General features: G+C 47.5%; 1 protein-coding gene across 3 annotated transcripts in view; it reads right to left on the bottom strand.

The window, feature by feature from the left end:
- LOC149828006 (protein transport protein SEC24 C-like) overlaps nt 1-20,550 on the bottom strand; it is a 112,658-nt gene that overhangs the window by 69,611 nt on the left and 22,497 nt on the right. For 2 of the 3 annotated variants that reach the window (XM_090019792.1, XM_090019794.1), the window contains exons 3-5: nt 6,322-6,587; nt 6,073-6,147; nt 5,863-5,961 (exon numbers count right to left, since the gene is read on the bottom strand). In XM_090019792.1, coding sequence (XP_089875918.1) covers nt 5,863-5,961; nt 6,073-6,147; nt 6,322-6,587 — 440 coding nt within the window. Of the gene's footprint in view, nt 1-5,862; nt 5,962-6,072; nt 6,148-6,321; nt 6,595-20,550 lie in introns of all 3 variants that reach the window. The other variant, XM_090019793.1, reaches the window with a different exon arrangement.

Raw genomic sequence — 20,550 nt, 5'->3', positions numbered from 1 at the left:
GTTTATTATGCTATGTATTTTATGATAACCCGGATAGCTGACTGAGTCCGCACCTAAGGAGACGGTCAATGACCAAGAGAGAAATCCCCAAAGCAGCATAAACAATGGATGCATCCCGAACATGGAGAGCTACCACCTAGGATAATTATGGTAGTCCCCTTCCCCTAATTCCGCTGATTGGGGAAGCCGAGTTTTTTGCTCGTAACTGCCATTAATGGTTTGTCCATCGAAGTTTTTGTACCTTCCCATCCTCTCTCCAGACAGAAGTCAGTGGTTCGAATGAGTACATCAGGGTTAATTAACTAAAGACCCATTCTACATACTCTGGTCTTTCGACCAAACTCGAGTATCTTGCCGGTGAAGGCGGAATCATCACCTATTTAGGTGTTCTTAGCATTTTGTTATTTGCACTCGTCGAGGTTGCCACAACCTACTCATCCAATCATCGCAACGTAAGAAGACGTACTTGTCAAAAGTACGACTACGATGAAAGGGATATGGTTTCACCAAAGAAACCCCAACAGATATTATCTACAAAAGAATCAATACCACACAGTTTGGCAAGATAAGTCTTGAATTCACTTCAACAATATTTTGCATATTTCATGATGCAAGGTCGTCTAGGATCTCTCGTCCGATCAACAAAGTACTTAACATGTTGTGCATGTCTAAAAGTACGTTATACTGAACAAGGGAGGTGTGTGGGCTTCTCAAAAGGAACACCCAACACACAACTTCATAACAATCCAAAGAATATAGGAGTGCTCATTTGGCACGATTCATCCTTAAAAGTCATAATGCCACATTAAGTCATTCACGCAAGGCACAACACTATCAATCTTGCATCCAAAATTTATCTTAGTATCGACATACGACACTAGATTGATAAATGAAGAATGAGTCCTTCAAAAGAACCTCACTCGTTCATAGGCTCATGCCCCTGATCGGGGTTATTCGAATTGGGTCGCGACTCGAATCGGGGTTATAAAATATTTCTCCCAAGTGTGGACTTGGGAGGGCCCAAATGTGACTTCGCAATCCTGCGAGACTTAAAACTTAACTTTGCAAAAGATGTGCAATTTGAAGAGCACTGGGTTAGCAGAAGGAAACTCGCTTTTAAAGAACTGCAATGCACAAGCACAACTTCTAGTGTTTTGAAAGCAAGTGATAACAGGATAGGCACAAGACTACATTTATGTAAGTACATATTTACCATAAATGTGAGCATATGCAGGTTATAACATGACAAGCAACTCTCAACTTGCGATGCCGCACATCGAGGGAAAAGCACATAAGTAATACACGAGGTAACAAAACCATACTTTGGCCACTTAGATAGGCAAACACATAAGGTCATAAGTAATACATGAGACACGAAGTCGTAACTCACTCAAAGGAAACGTGCAGGCAAAAACGTATGCAAGCAAACAAGAGCATAGGTATTGCACAAAGTACGAAACCACACCTCAAACTCATAAGCAACTATGCAAAATAATGATCGAAGAATAAAATTGTACCTCGACCCATGAGCATGCAAACAAGAAAATACGCAATGCAGAAGCAATATAACTCTAAGCATGTCTAGCACGGGCATCTTAATTATTTCAACTTAAATAGGTTCATTTATTGCCCTTTGTGCGACTTTACCCTACCTCGGAATATCGTGCAGCTGCGTGCGTCTACGTGTGTAGATGATACGAGGGTCGAACCGCGAAGCGCGAACTGGACCCGTTGCGTAAATCTGCGAGAGTGTGAAATATTCAATTATACTAATGTAATTAATGGTGTGACGAGGGCAAGGGTAGGATTAGGCGACAGGGGACCTCGGCCCCTTCCTGACCGAACAACAAATGGTAGGGGCCTCGGTCCCTGCCTGGCAAGACAGCCGACAGGGAGTGAGACTCTGACTGTCGAAGACAGCGAGGCGACAGGGGACGAGCCTCTGCCGACAACACCGAGGCGGCAGGGGGAAAGCCCCTGCCAACGGCAGCGAATCGGCAGGGGTCGCGCCCCTGCCGACGGCAGCGAATCGGCAGGGGTCGAGCCCCTGCCGATGGCAGCGAATCGGCAAGGGTCGAGCCCCTGTCGATGGCAGCAAATCAGCAGGGGAGCCAGCCCCTGCCGTCAGCACCGAAGCGGCAGGGGTCACACCCTTGCCGACAGCACCAAGGTGGCAGGGGGCTAGCCCCTGCCCGTCGGCGAAAGGTCGATGGCAGGAGAACAAACCCCTGCCGAAGAGAGAGATCGGGGCGGCAGGAGCCACCAGCCTCCTGTCGACCCCTTCGCAGGTCATGGCAGAGGGGAGGGAGACAGGGAGACGACCGACCTCCTGTCGGTCGCCCGATCTCTCACAGGGAAGAGAAAGGGGGTTCGCAGGGGCCATTGCCCTCCCCCCCCCCCCCCCCCGCCGGCTCTCCGACGTACCCCCAGAGAGAGAAGGAGTAGACAGGGGGCCCGTAGCCCCCCTGTCGGCCTCTGATGGATACGCAGGGCGTGGCAGGGGTCGTGCGCCGCCTGTCGGCCTCCCTGCGAACCCCTAAGAAGGGGGAAAAAGAGGGAGGGCACGGCAGGGGCCATCGGCCTCCTGTCGTGCCTTACGACGAGATAACAGAGAGAGAGGTGAAGGGAGGAGACGGCGTACCTTGGGAGAGGATCACCGGCGTCGTCAGCGATCGCAGCGACGATGGTGATCTGAGCTGGTGGCGTGCGCAGGGAAGGAGGAGGCGCAAGAGGGAGGTGTGCCTCCCCTTGTCCTCCACTGGTGCTCATAAAGAGTTCGGAGGGGGAGGCGAGAAATCGGGAAACCCCGATTTCCATCCTTATCGGGTCGAAAGAAAAAAAAAAAAGGGGGTTACGGCGCACAAGGAAAAGGCCTCCTGTGTCGGGTTATGAAACCCTAACGATGACGGGCCCGGGTCCGATATTATTATTATTTTTTTTAACGTGGGTTTTACAGATAATCACAGAAGATGATAAGCAAGGAGTTAATCATATCAAAGATATGCTTAAAGCAGGGTTACCGGAAGCGCCTAGCTAAAAGGGGAAGCGTGCTTCGAAAGCGCGAAACGTCGCGCTTCCGAAGCGTGGGGGGAAGCGCCCCCCTTTTTTGGGAAGCGTGCTTCCCTTTAATGGGGGACGCGTTTCCCTTTAATGGGGGACGCGCTTCCCTTTAATGGGAAGCGTGCTTCCCATCACGCTTCCCCCACGCTTCCCCCTCGCTTCCCCCACGCTTCCCCCTTGCTTCCCCTGTTTTTTATATTTTTTTATATTTTTTATTTTTTATTTTTATTTTTTTCGCTTCCCCCTCGTTTCCGAGACGCTTCCGAGACGCTTCCCGAATCGGTCCTAAGTGGTCCCACGCTTCCCCGCTTCCTAAAATTTTGAAAGTGCCGCGCTTCCCGCTCCCGCTTCCTCAACTGGCAACCATGGCTTAAAGTCAACTTTGATATGACATATCTTGGTTTTTTACGATATTTTCTTGGAATAGAAGTTGCTTACTCACATCGCAGTTATTTTTTTTCACAAAAATTGGTCGATACTCCGGAAGTCATAAATGCTAAAATGAAGATAGATGATGGAGAACCCTTGCAAGATCCAACGTACTACAGACAGATGATTGGGGATTTGTCTTATATTTCTATTACTCGTCCTGATATATCTCATGGTATTCATTCTGCTAGTCAATTTCAGCATGCTCCCACTACATTGCATATGAGTGATGTAATGAAAATTGTTAGATACATTAAAAAATCTATTAATCTTGGCATGTTTTTATCATCCTCCTCTTCATTAGAAGTCATTGCCTATTATGATTCTGATTGGGGAGGGGATGTCAATGATAGACGCTCAATCACTGGGTTATGTATATTTGTAGGTGACTCTCTAATTTCATGGCGATGCAAAAAATAGCAGAAGATGTCACTCTCCTCCACTGATGCTGAGTATCGTGCCATGGCAACTACTACGTCTGAATTAATATGGTTGAAACAACTTCTTGAAGACATGGGGGTTCACATTATAGAACCTTCAAAATTGTGTTTTGACAACAAAAGCGTTGTATACATTGCAAGCAATCATACATTTCACGAGAGGATGAAACACATTGAGATGGATTGCCACTACGTTCGTGAAGAATTCCTGCGGAAGACTATCACCTTGCCTTATGTTTCATCCGAATATCAACTAGCGGATTTCTTCACCAAAGCGCTACCATCACCCAAATTCCACTTCTTACTTGGCAAACTCTCGACTGTTGGACCATGAGTTTGAAGGGGGTGTTAAGATATACGTATATGTACATATACGTATATGTATATGTATATATAAATTTCTATAAATTGAAATACCCATAGAGGGTATTTCAGTCTTTTTAATTGTTTTTCTGTCTTTTTTACTGTTTCTTTTTGCAGCTTTTTACTGTAGTTTTTTCTGTTTTTTTGAGAGCAGCTCCAAAGTAGCTGTTGGAGCTGCTCCCAACGGTTATAATTCTAACCGTTGGGAGCAGCCCAACAGCCACTTTGGGCTGCCCCCCTTGTGGTGATTATTGTATAAATAGGACACTAGTGGCCATGTATTCTTTAACACTCTTATGAGTGATTATATGCAATATCAACATTTGTTAAGACCCTTGTGTGGGTGATTCGGTGATTCAATCAAGCATTTCACTTGATTGAAGGAGTGTTCTTGCATGTGTTTTGGATTCTATCCATTTCATTACAATAAGTCCTACTTCTTCGCCACCAAACAAGTTTTATATCATACAATGGTTCCATCAGGCTTGAACTTGAGAGTAAATAACCATTTACAATCCATAACCTTCTTACATGGGATGTAAAGATACCAAGGCCTATGTGTGAGTCTTCTCCAGAGCTTTCATTTCACTTTTCACGGCCTCCTCAACACTCTTTAGGATTGGAACAATCTCACATGTGGCAGTGAAGGTCCTACAAGATTTAGAAAGGAATTGATATTATGCAAAGTTGCACATGGAAAAGTGATACATTGTCCCTTTCCCTTGGGCAAGGCTATAGGTAAGTCAAGATCACTTACTGGAGGTACTGAAATTTCCGGTTCTTGTCCTCGTGTATCTTCTTGGAATCTTGAGTCGAGAGTCTCTTCTAAAGTAGACATGGAGGTTAGAAAGACATCTCTATCTCTCTCTAATATAGACTTTGGTAATCTCAAGTCTAGGAGCAACCCATTTCCCTTGATTCACTTTCAAAAGGAAGTCTAGGAAGATAGAGAGTTTCCAACCTTTCTCTATTCCCATTTAGGAACTCTTCTCATTATTTTCCTGTGTACAGTAAGGAGTTTCTTAAAAAAAGGTTACATCTATGGAGACAAACTTCTTTCTCATAACAGGATCATAGCACTTGTACCCCTTTTGATATGGAGGATAACAGACAAATTTGCATTTTCTAGCCAAGATTGACAGGCAATAAGAACATTTCTATAATGAATTACTGGATATAAAGAACAGTTTTGTAACCCATTTATTATGGCAATAGATCAGGGGTTTAATTATATTTCCAACAGGTAATAACATTTTCTCAAAATTCTCTCTGAGAAATAATTCAAGACAAATTTAAATGCAACATCTTAGCATGAAGCCACCAAGAGCTGCAGTTCATGACCCCCCACGGTGAAGAAAGCAAATAGATCAGATAGATTAACCCAATAAATCCATGGTTTTGTTATAATACCAGCTAAATTGACCAGATACATTGTCTTAGTTACAGTTTCTAAGATTCATGATGATCATGCAATGATGCAATTAAATTCATCACAAGGAATTTCTTTTTTATGAAACATCATAAGGAATGTTAAGAATGAGAAACTCAAATAACAAAAACTGAATCTTACTTGGATAGGCTCCTCCGAAGGATGAGGAAATGCCAAAGGCTGAACCATCAGAGCCAACGGCATACTCGATGTTGACATAAGGTCGCCAGTGCATGGAATCTAGAACATGTTGAATGAACCAAATGAGGTTCAGTATACCAAAAAGAATAAATGAAGCAAAAAAAGAAAATTATTATCCCAAATTAACCATTGAACTGCCTAGGGAATTACCTGATTCATGGTACATCTCATGTACCGTGGACTGCAATTCCCAGTATCTCTGGCGACATAGTCACTTGTGGCAGGCTTGGAGAAAACAAATAATTGCCCAGCAAGTGCAAATAAAACAAACATTATGCTTTACAGCGTATAAAGTTGTATAAATTAAGAGATAAATAATTTATTAATTCATAAAACCATTACTTTTTTAAAAATATGAGAAGAAAAAACAACAAACAATTAAAATGTCATTAAAGATACCGGAGGAATATTTGCTTGATTGTTCTGACGAGTTTCAAATGTTATTGTGGAGGAACTGGGTATGGGACGTGGCATCTGGTTTGGATCAATTTTAGAAGCCCCAGCCATGGGAGATCCACCAACAGGGGAACCTGTTCTGGTGATGCCCAGCAGTCCAGTTCCTGGAGGATGACCCATTCCAGGCGGCCCAAGAGGAACAGGCTGATTTGTTGGAGGTAGTGGTGCTCCAGGATACATTCGCGACGGTTGCATGCCTCCACCTAGCACTGGAACCTAGCATTTGAAAAGATAAGACAAAAAAGAAATGGTGAAAATGAGCACCAAATTTCTGTCACGATAATGAAACCAAAAATTGCAATTGAACACATGGAATACTGTGAACCAGAACTCGTCAAGATGGACAATCATATAAGCAAATTATACAAGTAATAAACCCAAAAAAGGTAATGTCAATTGATGACAAGGGAATGATACTTGCCAAAAGCATAAAGTACTCAAAGTGCCAGAAGCTACAGTCAGTATAGGTCAGAAACAGAGAAGAGAGCTAATAATTTAGTATAAGCAAATTGTAATGTAAAATGAAAGATGTAAATATCAAATCATGCACCAGCTACACCATACATAGAGCTGCACACAAGCCAAACTAAACCCAAGCCTGTTAAACCATGATAACTGGGGCATTTTGACAGTAATCAACTCTTATTAGTTTACCATGTAATCGAGATTCTTGGAATCAGGTCTGAGTTGGGTAGTGTTGAATAGGTTGGATTGTTCCAATCAAGCTATGTTGGAACAACTATATGTGAATGTGCCTTACTGTCATTCTTAGGTTGATCTCAATGGAATCCTAACTCAAGTACTCAACCCATGCTTCTCAAATGAGATGCAAGTTGCTAAAGTGGAATTAGGAGAAGAAAGGAAGGAGAGAATTCATGGCATGTGTAGAAAAGAAAGAAAAACAAGCCTCACCATCTGTACCACAACAAAGCATAAAAGTTCATGTCTCCTGTCATGTGAACCTATTCCATAGAACCTATGTTTGAATGTATGTGCACAGAAGCTCTGCCTTGTGCTATTTCGCATCTTAGAAAAAATGGCAGCATTACTGACCAATGATCGGTGGTATGTGCAGAAAGAGAAAAATGTGAACTCACCATATATATATATATACATATATATATGACAAAAAAGAAAGGTTGACATGTTTCATGTGAACCTACTCCTTCACATGCATAGAAGCTATGTTTGGATGCATGTGCATAGCACCCATTCCTCGTGCTGCTTGGCATCTTAAAAAAATGGCTACATGACTCACTACCGATGTCATATTTGATACCACCATAAGTTTCCCTTTCTATCCTCCCTCTCTGTTTGTATTGCTCTTGGTCCTACTCACTGCTTGTATTTATTGCCATTACATGCCATGTAGTTCCAAGAAAAGAGGTGAGCAAAAAAGTAAACAGTGACATTGTCTCTATCTAATAACATGCAAAAATTTTGGTTCGCTGCCTAATCCAGTAAGAATGATGGGTATAGGATAGAAGATTTTGCCCTCTTGCACTCAACTCCAATAAAGTGAAAAATAGTCCGTGGGCATACTGTAACACCCCAAAATTTCAAGCTTGCAAACCTTTCGAAAAAAAAAAAAAAAGAAGAAAAGAAAAAAAAAAAGACAAGAGACTAAAAAGGAATCTCTTCATCTCAGAGATGATTTACGAAATCAGCGGAAGACTATACTTTTATTAATTTCAGAAAGGCAAGCTGACAACTTTGAGCGCGTTAGCTAAAAGAACCAAAACGCACAACACATGCTACTTGCGGACACTTGGAAAAGCCACTTTCATTTAAGAAGTTCTCCAAATAGTACAAAATTAGGATCTCCCAAGGAAAATCCGTTACAAAACCCCAAACATCAGGACGCGAGCTAAGAGCAGGAAGAAGAACGTCTTGGAGCCATCTAGCCATCGCGCCATCGCCTGTGGTGTACCTAATCATCACCTGTACCCATAGAATGGGTTAGTTTCACGAAAAACTAGTAGGCGCACAAGAGAGACTACAAGGATCTGAATTATGTAATTTAATTCAGTAAGTTACACAGTTTAAAGCAAATATGCAGTTAAACATGTAAGCAATGCATGCAGATAACCAGTGCAAGCGAATACGTAGTGCAAGTGAATAAGTAGTGCAACGAATCAGTAGTGCAAGCAAGTCGGTGGTGCAAGCGAGTCAGTAGTGCAACGAATCAGTAGTGCAAGCAAGTCGGTGGTGCAAGCGAGTCAGTAGTGCAACGAATCAGTAGTGCAGCGAATCAGTAGTGCAACGAATCAGTAGTGCAGCGAATCAGTAGTGCAAGCGAGTCAGTAGTGCAGCGAATCAGTAGTGCAGCGAATCAGTAGTGCAACGAATCAGTAGTGCAGCGAATCAGTAGTGCAACGAATCTCACGGCCCAGCAACCAAAGTGAACAGACTTTATGTTCCGATATTACTGGCCTGCGGGTACGCGTAGGCAAAACATAGAAACAACTGAGACTAGTTCGGGCGTCTATTATTCTATGTATTTTCAATAACCCGAATAGCTAGTTGAGTCCGCTCCAAAGGGGACGGCTTTAGCCGAGAGAGGATTCCCCAGAGGCTGAAAAGCAGTGCCACGGATGCATCCAACTTCTGCAGAAGTGTTAAGCTAACTATTGTAGCCCCTTTCCCCTAACTCCAATGACTGGGGAGGCCGGATCTTTGCCCGTGGGGTGGTTGTTAACAACCTGTCCATTGGAGTTTTTGTACCGATCTGTCCTCTCCCTTGACAGACAACCAGAAGCGAACGGGTGCGTTAGGGGTTGCTTAACTAACGACCCATTCTATGCTGTGGTCTTTAAACCACTCGAGCATCTTGCCTGTGAAGGCGAATGTGAGGCCATTTATGTGATTACAACAGTTTGCATTTAGCGTTGTTCGAGGTCGCACGACCGTCTCATCCGATCATCGCAGTACTAGACGTGTCGTGCACGACTATAAGTACTCTACGATAAAGGGGGTATAGCTCCTCAATAGAAGCCTCAACAGGAGTGTTTCACAAAGATGTAGAGTTTATCAACTTTACTCTATCTTTTGAAACAGCAGTACCTTGTGCCAACATGATGCATGTGATTATCTCGAATCACATCCGCTATCGAGGTATCTACATGTCTCGCATGACTCGATACCGGCCTCGATAGACGAGATACGGGTTTCTCAACAGAACACCCGCTAAGACGTTCGCTCGCTCCCGACTAAACTCTTGTCGCAAGAGGGAGAGTGGTAAATGCTCCTTGCATCCTCCACGAGGATGCCCTTAAGGCATCCGCAAAGAGCAAGAACCTGCACGTCATCTGCAACAGCCAGGCAATACCAACACGTATGCAAAAGCAAGAGGCTAGGCGCAGAGCGCGACGGCAAGGTAAAGGGCAAGGATTTGCGAAACCGCATCCTTGAGTGAAGTGGATACTCGTATAAATATATACATATATATATATATATATTCAATGGTCGCTTTTAGTTCAATTGAACTTAATTCAAATATCCAAGTCTTCCGTGCAATTTTCCCCTACCTTGGAGGGTTACGAGCTTGCTGACGTCTGCGGACGTACACGATTGACGGCTCGGGTCGCGGAGCGCGAGTGGGATCCGTCGTAGCTGCAAATATGCGATATTAACAAGCAAACTCTGACAAAAGCAAAAGCAAGGCAAAGACTCGACTTTTCCGATACATAGGGTTGGGGCCAACCGTCCCAATTGACTCGAAAAGAAGATGGGGCAGGATCAAAAGACTCTAGCTGCCAAAAGAGGGGTGTAGTCAAATGCGAACAGATGACTCACGCTACTAGGAATTCCTCGTTGGAGACCAACAATTGTAATGATCTGTCCCCATCACGATATAGCTTCCAAAGATTCCCCGGGCTTGTCGGCCAAGGGTATCGGCTTGCGCACAAAGGGCAGGGGGCCATCGGCCCCTGCTGGCAACAAAAAGGCAGGGGCCATCGGCCCCTGCTGGCATAACAAAAGGCAAGGGCCATCGGCCCCTGCTGGCATAATAAAAAGGCAGGGGCCGATGGCCCCTGCTGACAAACTAAAAAGGCAGGGGCCATGGGCCCCTGCTGGCACAAACAAAAGGCAGGGGCCGATGGCCCCTGCTGGCACAAACAAAATGCAGGGGCCGATGGCCCCTGCTGGCATAACAAAAGGCAAGGGCCATCGGCCCCTGCTGGCATAATAAAAAGGCAGGGGCCGATGGACCCTGCTGGTACAATAAAAAGGGGCAAGGAGGAGGGGCTCGGCCCCTCCCCTGCCGTAACAAAAAAAAACAGGGAGGAGGGGCTCGGCCCCTCCCCTACCGAAACGGAGAGCAGGGAGGGGTGTCGTGCCCCTCCCCTGCTAAAAGGGGGCAAAGGGAGGGGGTTTGACCCCTCCCGTGGCCACACAGAGAAATGAGGGAGAGAGAGAGAAGAGACGGAGAGGGAAAAGAGGGAGAAAGAAGAAGCGATGGCGTACCAGGGGGTTTTCGGAGGAACTCGCCGAAGAGGAGCTCGCCGGAAGGAAAAGGGGGGGGTCGCCGATGTCGGTGGCGGCGGCTGTCGGGGGTCGCCGGCGTCGGTGACCGTGGACGAGCGAGAGAGGGAAACGGAGAGACAGAGAGCGAGTGGCGGTGAGGGGGGTTTCGTAACCCTCCTCCCGCCTGCCTCGCTGTCTTTTAATGACAGCGAGGGGCGGTGGCCCGGGTCGGGTCCGGGTCGGATCCGGATCCTGCCCAAACCAAATTTTTTTTTTTTTTTTTGATATTACATCCTACCCTCCTTAAAATAATTTCGTCCGCGAAATTTCTATAGCATAAATTGGTCAAAATACAAGTCGGGGTATTTATCCCTGATATCCGACTCAAGCTCCCATGTACATTCACTAATTCCATGGTGTTGCCAACGTACTTTTACAAGAGAAATCGTCTTCGATCTGAGCACTTGGTCTCGACGATCAACGATTGCTACTGGTCTTTCCTCGAACGTCAAGTCCTTATGGATATCCACATCATCATAATGAATGATGTGCGATGGGTCGTGAACATATCTTCTCAGCATGGATACGTGAAAGACGTTGTGAATCTGAGCGTACTGAGGAGGCAGCGCAACGCGGTAAGCCGCCTCGCCGATCCGATCCAGGATCTCAAAAGGTCCGACGAATCGCGGACTCAGCTTTCCCTTTTTCCCGAACCGGAAGACGCTCTTGGTAGGAGATACCTTAACAAAAACCATACCTCCTGTTGAGAACACGAGCTCTCTACGTCGACGATCGGCGTAACACTTCTGCCGACTTTGCGCGGTACGCAGACGTTCCCTGATCATCTGCACTTGCTGAGTATAGTGTTGTAGCACTATAGGTGAATCTAGCATCCGTTCACCAACCTCATCCCAGTAAACGGGTGATCGACAAGGCTTCCCGTACAAGGCTTCGTAAGGGGCCATACCGATACTGGCATGGTAACTATTATTGTACGCGAATTCTGCCAACCCAGTATGAGAGTCCCATTCTCCCCTCCAGTCCAACATGCACGCTCGCAGCATGTCTTCCAAAGTCTGAATCGTGCGTTCAGATTGTCCATCAGTCTGAGGGTGGAAGGCAGTGCTGAATTTTAGCTTTGTGCCCAAGGCCAACTGCAGCTGCCCCCAAAACCTGGAGGTGAACCTCGGGTCACGATCGGAGATGATTGACACAGGAACACCGTGCAATCTCACAATCTCCCTGACATAGAGGTCTGCCAAGCTATCCAGTGACTGACTGAGCCGTATAGGGAGGAAATGCGCCGATTTAGTGAGTCGATCCACGATCACCCAAATCGCATCGTGTTTCCTCCGCGTTCTCGGCAAACCGACGATGAAGTCCATCGTGATGTCCTCCCACTTCCATTGTGGAATCTCCATTTGCTGCACCACTCCGCCTGGTCGTTGGTGCTCGATCTTAACCTGTTGGCAAGTCAAGCACTTCGAAACGTACTCGGCTACGTCCCGCTTCATTCCGTTCCACCAATATCTGCGCTGCAAATCTTTGAACATCTTTGTGCCGCCCGGGTGGATCGTGTACTTGGACTTGTGGGCCTCAGTGAGAATCTCATCTCTCAAAAAAGGATCTTCTGGCACCCAGAGACGATCCTTACGCCATACACCTCCTTCCTCACTCAGTCGGAAGGGGGTATCGGCCCGCTGCGCTAGAGCCTTCAGCTTATCATACTGCGCATCGATCTTCTGACTGACAAAGATCTTTGACAATAGCTCAGGCTGAGCTACCATGCTGGAAAGACTGATCGAAACTGGAGTGACCACAAACGGTTCCCACGATATCAGATCCTCGACCAGCTTCCACCCCGCAAACAACAAATTTACGGAAACGCTGGGAGACTTGCGGCTCAGAGCGTCGGCCACAACGTTCGCTTTTCCTGGGTGGTAGGACAAGGTAAAGTCGTAATCCTTGAGGAATTCCAGCCAACGTCGCTGCCTCATATTCAGCTCCTTCTGCGAGAACAAAAATTTTAGGCTCTTATGATCTGTAAAAGCCTCGAACCGCTCCCCATACAAATAGTGCCGCCATATCTTCAATGCGAAGACTACCGCTGCTAACTCCAAATCATGAGTCGGGTAATTCTTCTCATGTATTTTAAGTTGGCGCGATGCATAGGCGATCACTCTATCGTTCTGCATTAAGACGCAACCCAAACCTGTCCCGGAAGCGTCTGTGTAAATCACGAAGCCGCCTTGACCCGAAGGTAAGGCCAAAATGGGAGCAGTCGTAAGACGTTCCTTTAACCTCTGAAAACTGCTCTCACACATGTCGTCCCACACGAACCTAGCTTCTTTCTTCAGGAGCTGCGTCAAGGGTAGAGAGATCTTAGAAAAGTCCTGGATAAATCTTCGGTAATACCCAGCTAATCCAAGAAAACTCCGAATGTCACGAACATTCCTCGGTTGCTGCCAACTGAGTACAGCCTCAACTTTCGCTGGATCCACGGACACACCTTCCTTGGAGATGACATGTCCCAAAAACATGATCTCCTCGAGCCAAAACTCGCACTTAGAGTACTTAGCGAACAACCGCTCCTTTCGCAAGGTTTCGAGAATAACTCTCAAGTGCTCACGATGTTGCTCCCAGCTATCTGAATACACCAAGATGTCGTCGATGAACACGATCACGAAGGTGTCCAAAAAGGGTTTGAACACCCTATTCATGAGATCCATGAACGCTGCAGGAGCGTTAGTGAGTCCAAAGGGCATAACCGTAAATTCGTAATGCCCATACCTGGTCCGGAAGGCCGTCTTGGAGATATCATCTCCCTTAATTCTGAGTTGATGGTACCCAGATCTAAGGTCGATCTTTGAGAAGATCCTGGCCCTCTGCAACTGATCGAACAGATCCTCGATGCGCGGCAACGGGTACTTATTCTTTATTGTCGCCTGGTTAAGCATCCGATAATCGATGCACAACCGCAATGATCCGTCCTTCTTTTTCACGAACAAGACGGGAGCTCCCCAGGGCGAGACACTGGGGCGAATGAATCCCTGATCCATCAACTCCTGCAACTGCTTCTTGAGCTCTGCGAGCTCGGCTGGCGCCATCCGATATGGAGCCTTAGAAATTGGCGCAGTACCCGGCAGCAACTCGATGCTGAACTGCACCTCGCGAGGTGGAGGAAGGCCTGGCAGTTCCTCCGGGAAGACGTCTGGGAAATCTCGAACAATCTCCAAGTCTCCCATCGGGACTTGCGTCGGCCCGGACTGAATGACACTGACCAAAAAGGCAGTGCATCCCTTCCTCAGGTAGCTCTGCGCCTTCAACGACGAAATCAACTTGCTCGCCCGAACGGGTTTCAGGATCTTGAATTCCATCTTGGGCATTCCTGGTGGAGATAAAACAATCCTACTATCTCGGCAGAAAATCTTGGCATGGTACTTGTGCAGCCAATCCATGCCTAGGATGACGTCAAATTCTGTCATCACTAGCAGGATAGCACAAGCCGGTAAATGCCGATCTGCTAAGACTACGTCCAACTCTGGTACGTAGGCTGCACAAATGGTATTTTTCCCAATCGGGTTATACACTTCAAGAGTATTATGCAAGGGTTTAAGAGGTATGTGCAAACACTCGGCAAAATTTACCGAAATAAAAGAGTGTGTGGCACCACAATCAAAAAGCACAAAGGCCGCTTGGTTAGCGACAAAAAGGGTACCTTGCACTAGGTCGCCCTTGGTCAACTGCTCAGCCTTGGCTGAGTAGACACGTCCCGGCGCCCTCTTTTGACCGCTCGTCTGTGGTGGTGGCGACTGATACTGCTGTTGCGGCAGTGGCGGCCGAGGGAGCAAAGGTGCTCCGCTGGTCTGCCTGGAATCATCAACCGCCTTTTTGCGGCAATCACGGACGTAGTGGCCCATCTTGCCACAATACAGGCATCCGCCTGTGTCGAGCGGGCACGCCTGCCCAAAGTGAGATCGATGGCATCTGGGGCATACGCTGCCAGCCTGCTGCCTGGCTGGAGGATTGCCCTGTGGCCGTTGACGCTTCGAAGGAGGATATCGTTTCCTTCCTCCTTCGCTCTTTACAGGAAGGAACGGTCGTTTGCCTGAGTCGCCGGAAGGTGTCTTCGGCTCACCACCCGTAGCGGGTGGCCTCCTGCCCTGAGCACTCTTAGTGCGCTCCCATGCTTCACTCAGAACGGTAGCGGCAGCAACTGCCGCAGAGAAGGTCGAGGGCATGCTCGTTAGGACCCGATGCATGAGTCCCTCCTTCAGCCCCCGAACAAACTTTCCTGCTCGCTCGCGATCATCCGCGAACAGGTTAGGGCAGTAGGGTTCCAAACTCTGGAATTTGGCGATGTAATCCGTCAAACTCGAATTGCCCTGGCAGAGCTCCAAGAACTCCACATTCTTCTTCTCCCTTGCGTGAGGTGGGAAGTAGTTCTCCAAGAAAGCCTTCCTGAAAGCTTCCCAAGGAATGGGCGAAATTCCCGAAAACTGCACACCCCGCGCCATGTCCCACCAACTGCGGGCATTCCCCTTCAGCCTGAAGGTCCCGAAAAGCGTCTTCTTGTCATCGGGTACTGACAAGACCTCGTACACTCGTTCTACCTCCTTCACCCAGTTATCAGCCATATCTGGGTCGGGCTTGCCGTCGAAGGTCGGGGGGTCAAGCTTCAGAAATTTCTCATACGTCACTGCGGTATGCGGGATCGGCTCAGGAACGGGCGCTGGTTCCCTTTGGGAACGAATTTGGTCTCGCATAGCCGCTGCCAGGGAACCCAGGGAATCCATCACGAATCCCCGCTGATCTGACCATTCGTCAGCAGACCCTTCGTTCGAGTTCCTTGCCATCCTTGGAGTAAACAAGGAATACCCATAATTAGAAATTTTAGGAAACTCAAAACAAGCAAAAACATAAGTACTATTCATGTTTAACATGAGTAGTTTATGAAACCCCAACAATGCTGGTATACACACAAAACACGTCAAGCCACTTAACTTAACAATGCCTTGAGCACCTACTAAGCAAGAGGAAAAGTATACTCACAGTGCGATGCGGATGCCCAATGGTCAAGAATCCTTGCTTCGCTTAGCTCTGATACCAAGTTGTAACACCCCAAAATTTCAAGCTTCCAAACCTTTCGAAAAAAAAAAAAAAAGAAGAAAAGAAAAAAAAAAGACAAGAGACTAAAAAGGAATCTCTTCATCTCAGAGATGATTTACGAAATCAGCGGAAGACTATACTTTTATTAATTTCAGAAAGGCAAGCTGACAACTTTGAGCGCGTTAGCTAAAAGAACCAAAACGCACAACACATGCTACTTGCGGACACTTGGAAAAGCCATTTTCATTTAAGAAGTTCTCCAAATAGTACAAAATTAGGATCTCCCAAGGAAAATCCGTTACAAAACCCCAAACATCAGGACGCGAGCTAAGAGCAGGAAGAAGAACGTCTTGGAGCCATCTAGCCATCGCGCCATCGCCTGTGGTGTACCTAATCATCACCTGTACCCATAGAATGGGTTAGTTTCACGAAAAACTAGTAGGCGCACAAGAGAGACTACAAGGATCTGAATTATGTAATTTAATTCAGTAAGTTACAAAGTTTAAAGCAAATATGCAGTTAAACATGTAAGCAATGCATGCAGATAACCAGTGCAAACGCGTAAGTAGTGCAAGCGAATACGTAGTGCAAGTGAATAAGTAGTGCAACGAATCAGTAGTGCAAGCAAGTCGGTGGTGCAAGCGAGTCAGTAGTGCAACGAATCAGTAGTGCAAGCAAGTCGGTGATGCAAGCGAGTCAGTAGTGCAACGAATCAGTAGTGCAGCGAATCAGTAGTGCAGCGAATCAGTAGTGCAAGCGAGTCAGTAGTGCAGCGAATCAGTAGTGCAGCGAATCAGTAGTGCAACGAATCAGTAGTGCAGCGAATCAGTAGTGCAACGAATCTCACGGCCCAGCAACCAAAGTGAACAGACTTTATGTTCCGATATTACTGGCCTGCGGGTACGCGCAGGCAAAACATAGAAACAACTGAGACTAGTTCGGGCGTCTATTATTCTATGTATTTTCAATAACCCGAATAGCTAGTTGAGTCCGCTCCAAAGGGGACGGCTTTAGCCGAGAGAGGATTCCCCAGAGGCTGAAAAGCAGTGCCACGGATGCATCCAACTTCTGCAGAAGTGTTAAGCTAACTATTGTAGCCCCTTTCCCCTAACTCCAATGACTGGGGAGGCCGGATCTTTGCCCGTGGGGTGGTTGTTAACAACCTGTCCATTGGAGTTTTTGTACCGATCTGTCCTCTCCCTTGACAGACAACCAGAAGCGAACGGGTGCGTTAGGGGTTGCTTAACTAACGACCCATTCTATGCTGTGGTCTTTAAACCACTCGAGCATCTTGCCTGTGAAGGCGAATGTGAGGCCATTTATGTGATTACAACAGTTTGCATTTAGCGTTGTTCGAGGTCGCACGACCGTCTCATCCGATCATCGCAGTACTAGACGTGTCGTGCACGACTATAAGTACTCTACGATAAAGGGGGTATAGCTCCTCAATAGAAGCCTCAACAGGAGTGTTTCACAAAGATGTAGAGTTTATCAACTTTACTCTATCTTTTGAAACAGCAGTACCTTGTGCCAACATGATGCATGTGATTATCTCGAATCACATCCGCTATCGAGGTATCTACATGTCTCGCATGACTCGATACCGGCCTCGATAGACGAGATACGGGTTTCTCAACAGAACACCCGCTAAGACGTTCGCTCGCTCCCGACTAAACTCTTGTCGCAAGAGGGAGAGTGGTAAATGCTCCTTGCATCCTCCACGAGGATGCCCTTAAGGCATCCGCAAAGAGCAAGAACCTGCACGTCATCTGCAACAGCCAGGCAATACCAACACGTATGCAAAAGCAAGAGGCTAGGCGCAGAGCGCGACGGCAAGGTAAAGGGCAAGGATTTGCGAAACCGCATCCTTGAGTGAAGTGGATACTCGTATAAATATATACATATATATATATATATATTCAATGGTCGCTTTTAGTTCAATTGAACTTAATTCAAATATCCAAGTCTTCCGTGCAATTTTCCCCTACCTTGGAGGGTTACGAGCTTGCTGACGTCTGCGGACGTACACGATTGACGGCTCGGGTCGCGGAGCGCGAGTGGGATCCGTCGTAGCTGCAAATATGCGATATTAACAAGCAAACTCTGACAAAAGCAAAAGCAAGGCAAAGACTCGACTTTTCCGATACATAGGGTTGGGGCCAACCGTCCCAATTGACTCGAAAAGAAGATGGGGCAGGATCAAAAGACTCTAGCTGCCAAAAGAGGGGTGTAGTCAAATGCGAACAGATGACTCACGCTACTAGGAATTCCTCGTTGGAGACCAACAATTGTAATGATCTGTCCCCATCACGATATAGCTTCCAAAGATTCCCCGGGCTTGTCGGCCAAGGGTATCGGCTTGCGCACAAAGGGCAGGGGGCCATCGGCCCCTGCTGGCAACAAAAAGGCAGGGGCCATCGGCCCCTGCTGGCATAACAAAAGGCAAGGGCCATCGGCCCCTGCTGGCATAATAAAAAGGCAGGGGCCGATGGCCCCTGCTGACAAACTAAAAAGGCAGGGGCCATGGGCCCCTGCTGGCACAAACAAAAGGCAGGGGCCGATGGCCCCTGCTGGCACAAACAAAATGCAGGGGCCGATGGCCCCTGCTGGCATAACAAAAGGCAAGGGCCATCGGCCCCTGCTGGCATAATAAAAAGGCAGGGGCCGATGGACCCTGCTGGTACAATAAAAAGGGGCAAGGAGGAGGGGCTCGGCCCCTCCCCTGCCGTAACAAAAAAAAACAGGGAGGAGGGGCTCGGCCCCTCCCCTACCGAAACGGAGAGCAGGGAGGGGTGTCGTGCCCCTCCCCTGCTAAAAGGGGGCAAAGGGAGGGGGTTTGACCCCTCCCGTGGCCACACAGAGAAATGAGGGAGAGAGAGAGAAGAGACGGAGAGGGAAAAGAGGGAGAAAGAAGAAGCGATGGCGTACCAGGGGGTTTTCGGAGGAACTCGCCGAAGAGGAGCTCGCCGGAAGGAAAAGGGGGGGGTCGCCGATGTCGGTGGCGGCGGCTGTCGGGGGTCGCCGGCGTCGGTGACCGTGGACGAGCGAGAGAGGGAAACGGAGAGACAGAGAGCGAGTGGCGGTGAGGGGGGTTTCGTAACCCTCCTCCCGCCTGCCTCGCTGTCTTTTAATGACAGCGAGGGGCGGTGGCCCGGGTCGGGTCCGGGTCGGATCCGGATCCTGCCCAAACCAAATTTTTTTTTTTTTTTTTGATATTACATCCTACCCTCCTTAAAATAATTTCGTCCGCGAAATTTCTATAGCATAAATTGGTCAAAATACAAGTCGGGGTATTTATCCCTGATATCCGACTCAAGCTCCCATGTACATTCACTAATTCCATGGTGTTGCCAACGTACTTTTACAAGAGAAATCGTCTTCGATCTGAGCACTTGGTCTCGACGATCAACGATTGCTACTGGTCTTTCCTCGAACGTCAAGTCCTTATGGATATCCACATCATCATAATGAATGATGTGCGATGGGTCGTGAACATATCTTCTCAGCATGGATACGTGAAAGACGTTGTGAATCTGAGCGTACTGAGGAGGCAGCGCAACGCGGTAAGCCGCCTCGCCGATCCGATCCAGGATCTCAAAAGGTCCGACGAATCGCGGACTCAGCTTTCCCTTTTTCCCGAACCGGAAGACGCTCTTGGTAGGAGATACCTTAACAAAAACCATACCTCCTGTTGAGAACACGAGCTCTCTACGTCGACGATCGGCGTAACACTTCTGCCGACTTTGCGCGGTACGCAGACGTTCCCTGATCATCTGCACTTGCTGAGTATAGTGTTGTAGCACTATAGGTGAATCTAGCATCCGTTCACCAACCTCATCCCAGTAAACGGGTGATCGACAAGGCTTCCCGTACAAGGCTTCGTAAGGGGCCATACCGATACTGGCATGGTAACTATTATTGTACGCGAATTCTGCCAACCCAGTATGAGAGTCCCATTCTCCCCTCCAGTCCAACATGCACGCTCGCAGCATGTCTTCCAAAGTCTGAATCGTGCGTTCAGATTGTCCATCAGTCTGAGGGTGGAAGGCAGTGCTGAATTTTAGCTTTGTGCCCAAGGCCAACTGCAGCTGCCCCCAAAACCTGGAGGTGAACCTCGGGTCACGATCGGAGATGATTGACACAGGAACACCGTGCAATCTCACAATCTCCCTGACATAGAGGTCTGCCAAGCTATCCAGTGACTGACTGAGCCGTATAGGGAGGAAATGCGCCGATTTAGTGAGTCGATCCACGATCACCCAAATCGCATCGTGTTTCCTCCGCGTTCTCGGCAAACCGACGATGAAGTCCATCGTGATGTCCTCCCACTTCCATTGTGGAATCTCCATTTGCTGCACCACTCCGCCTGGTCGTTGGTGCTCGATCTTAACCTGTTGGCAAGTCAAGCACTTCGAAACGTACTCGGCTACGTCCCGCTTCATTCCGTTCCACCAATATCTGCGCTGCAAATCTTTGAACATCTTTGTGCCGCCCGGGTGGATCGTGTACTTGGACTTGTGGGCCTCAGTGAGAATCTCATCTCTCAAAAAAGGATCTTCTGGCACCCAGAGACGATCCTTACGCCATACACCTCCT

The sequence above is a fragment of the Nuphar pumila genome, chromosome 10 (genome assembly GCF_984573655.1).
Source record: "Nuphar pumila chromosome 10, dmNupPumi1.hap1.1, whole genome shotgun sequence".
NCBI lineage: Eukaryota > Viridiplantae > Streptophyta > Magnoliopsida > Nymphaeales > Nymphaeaceae > Nuphar > Nuphar pumila.
Note: the sequence above shows the minus strand (reverse complement) of the source record. Positions and strands in the feature narration are given on the sequence as shown.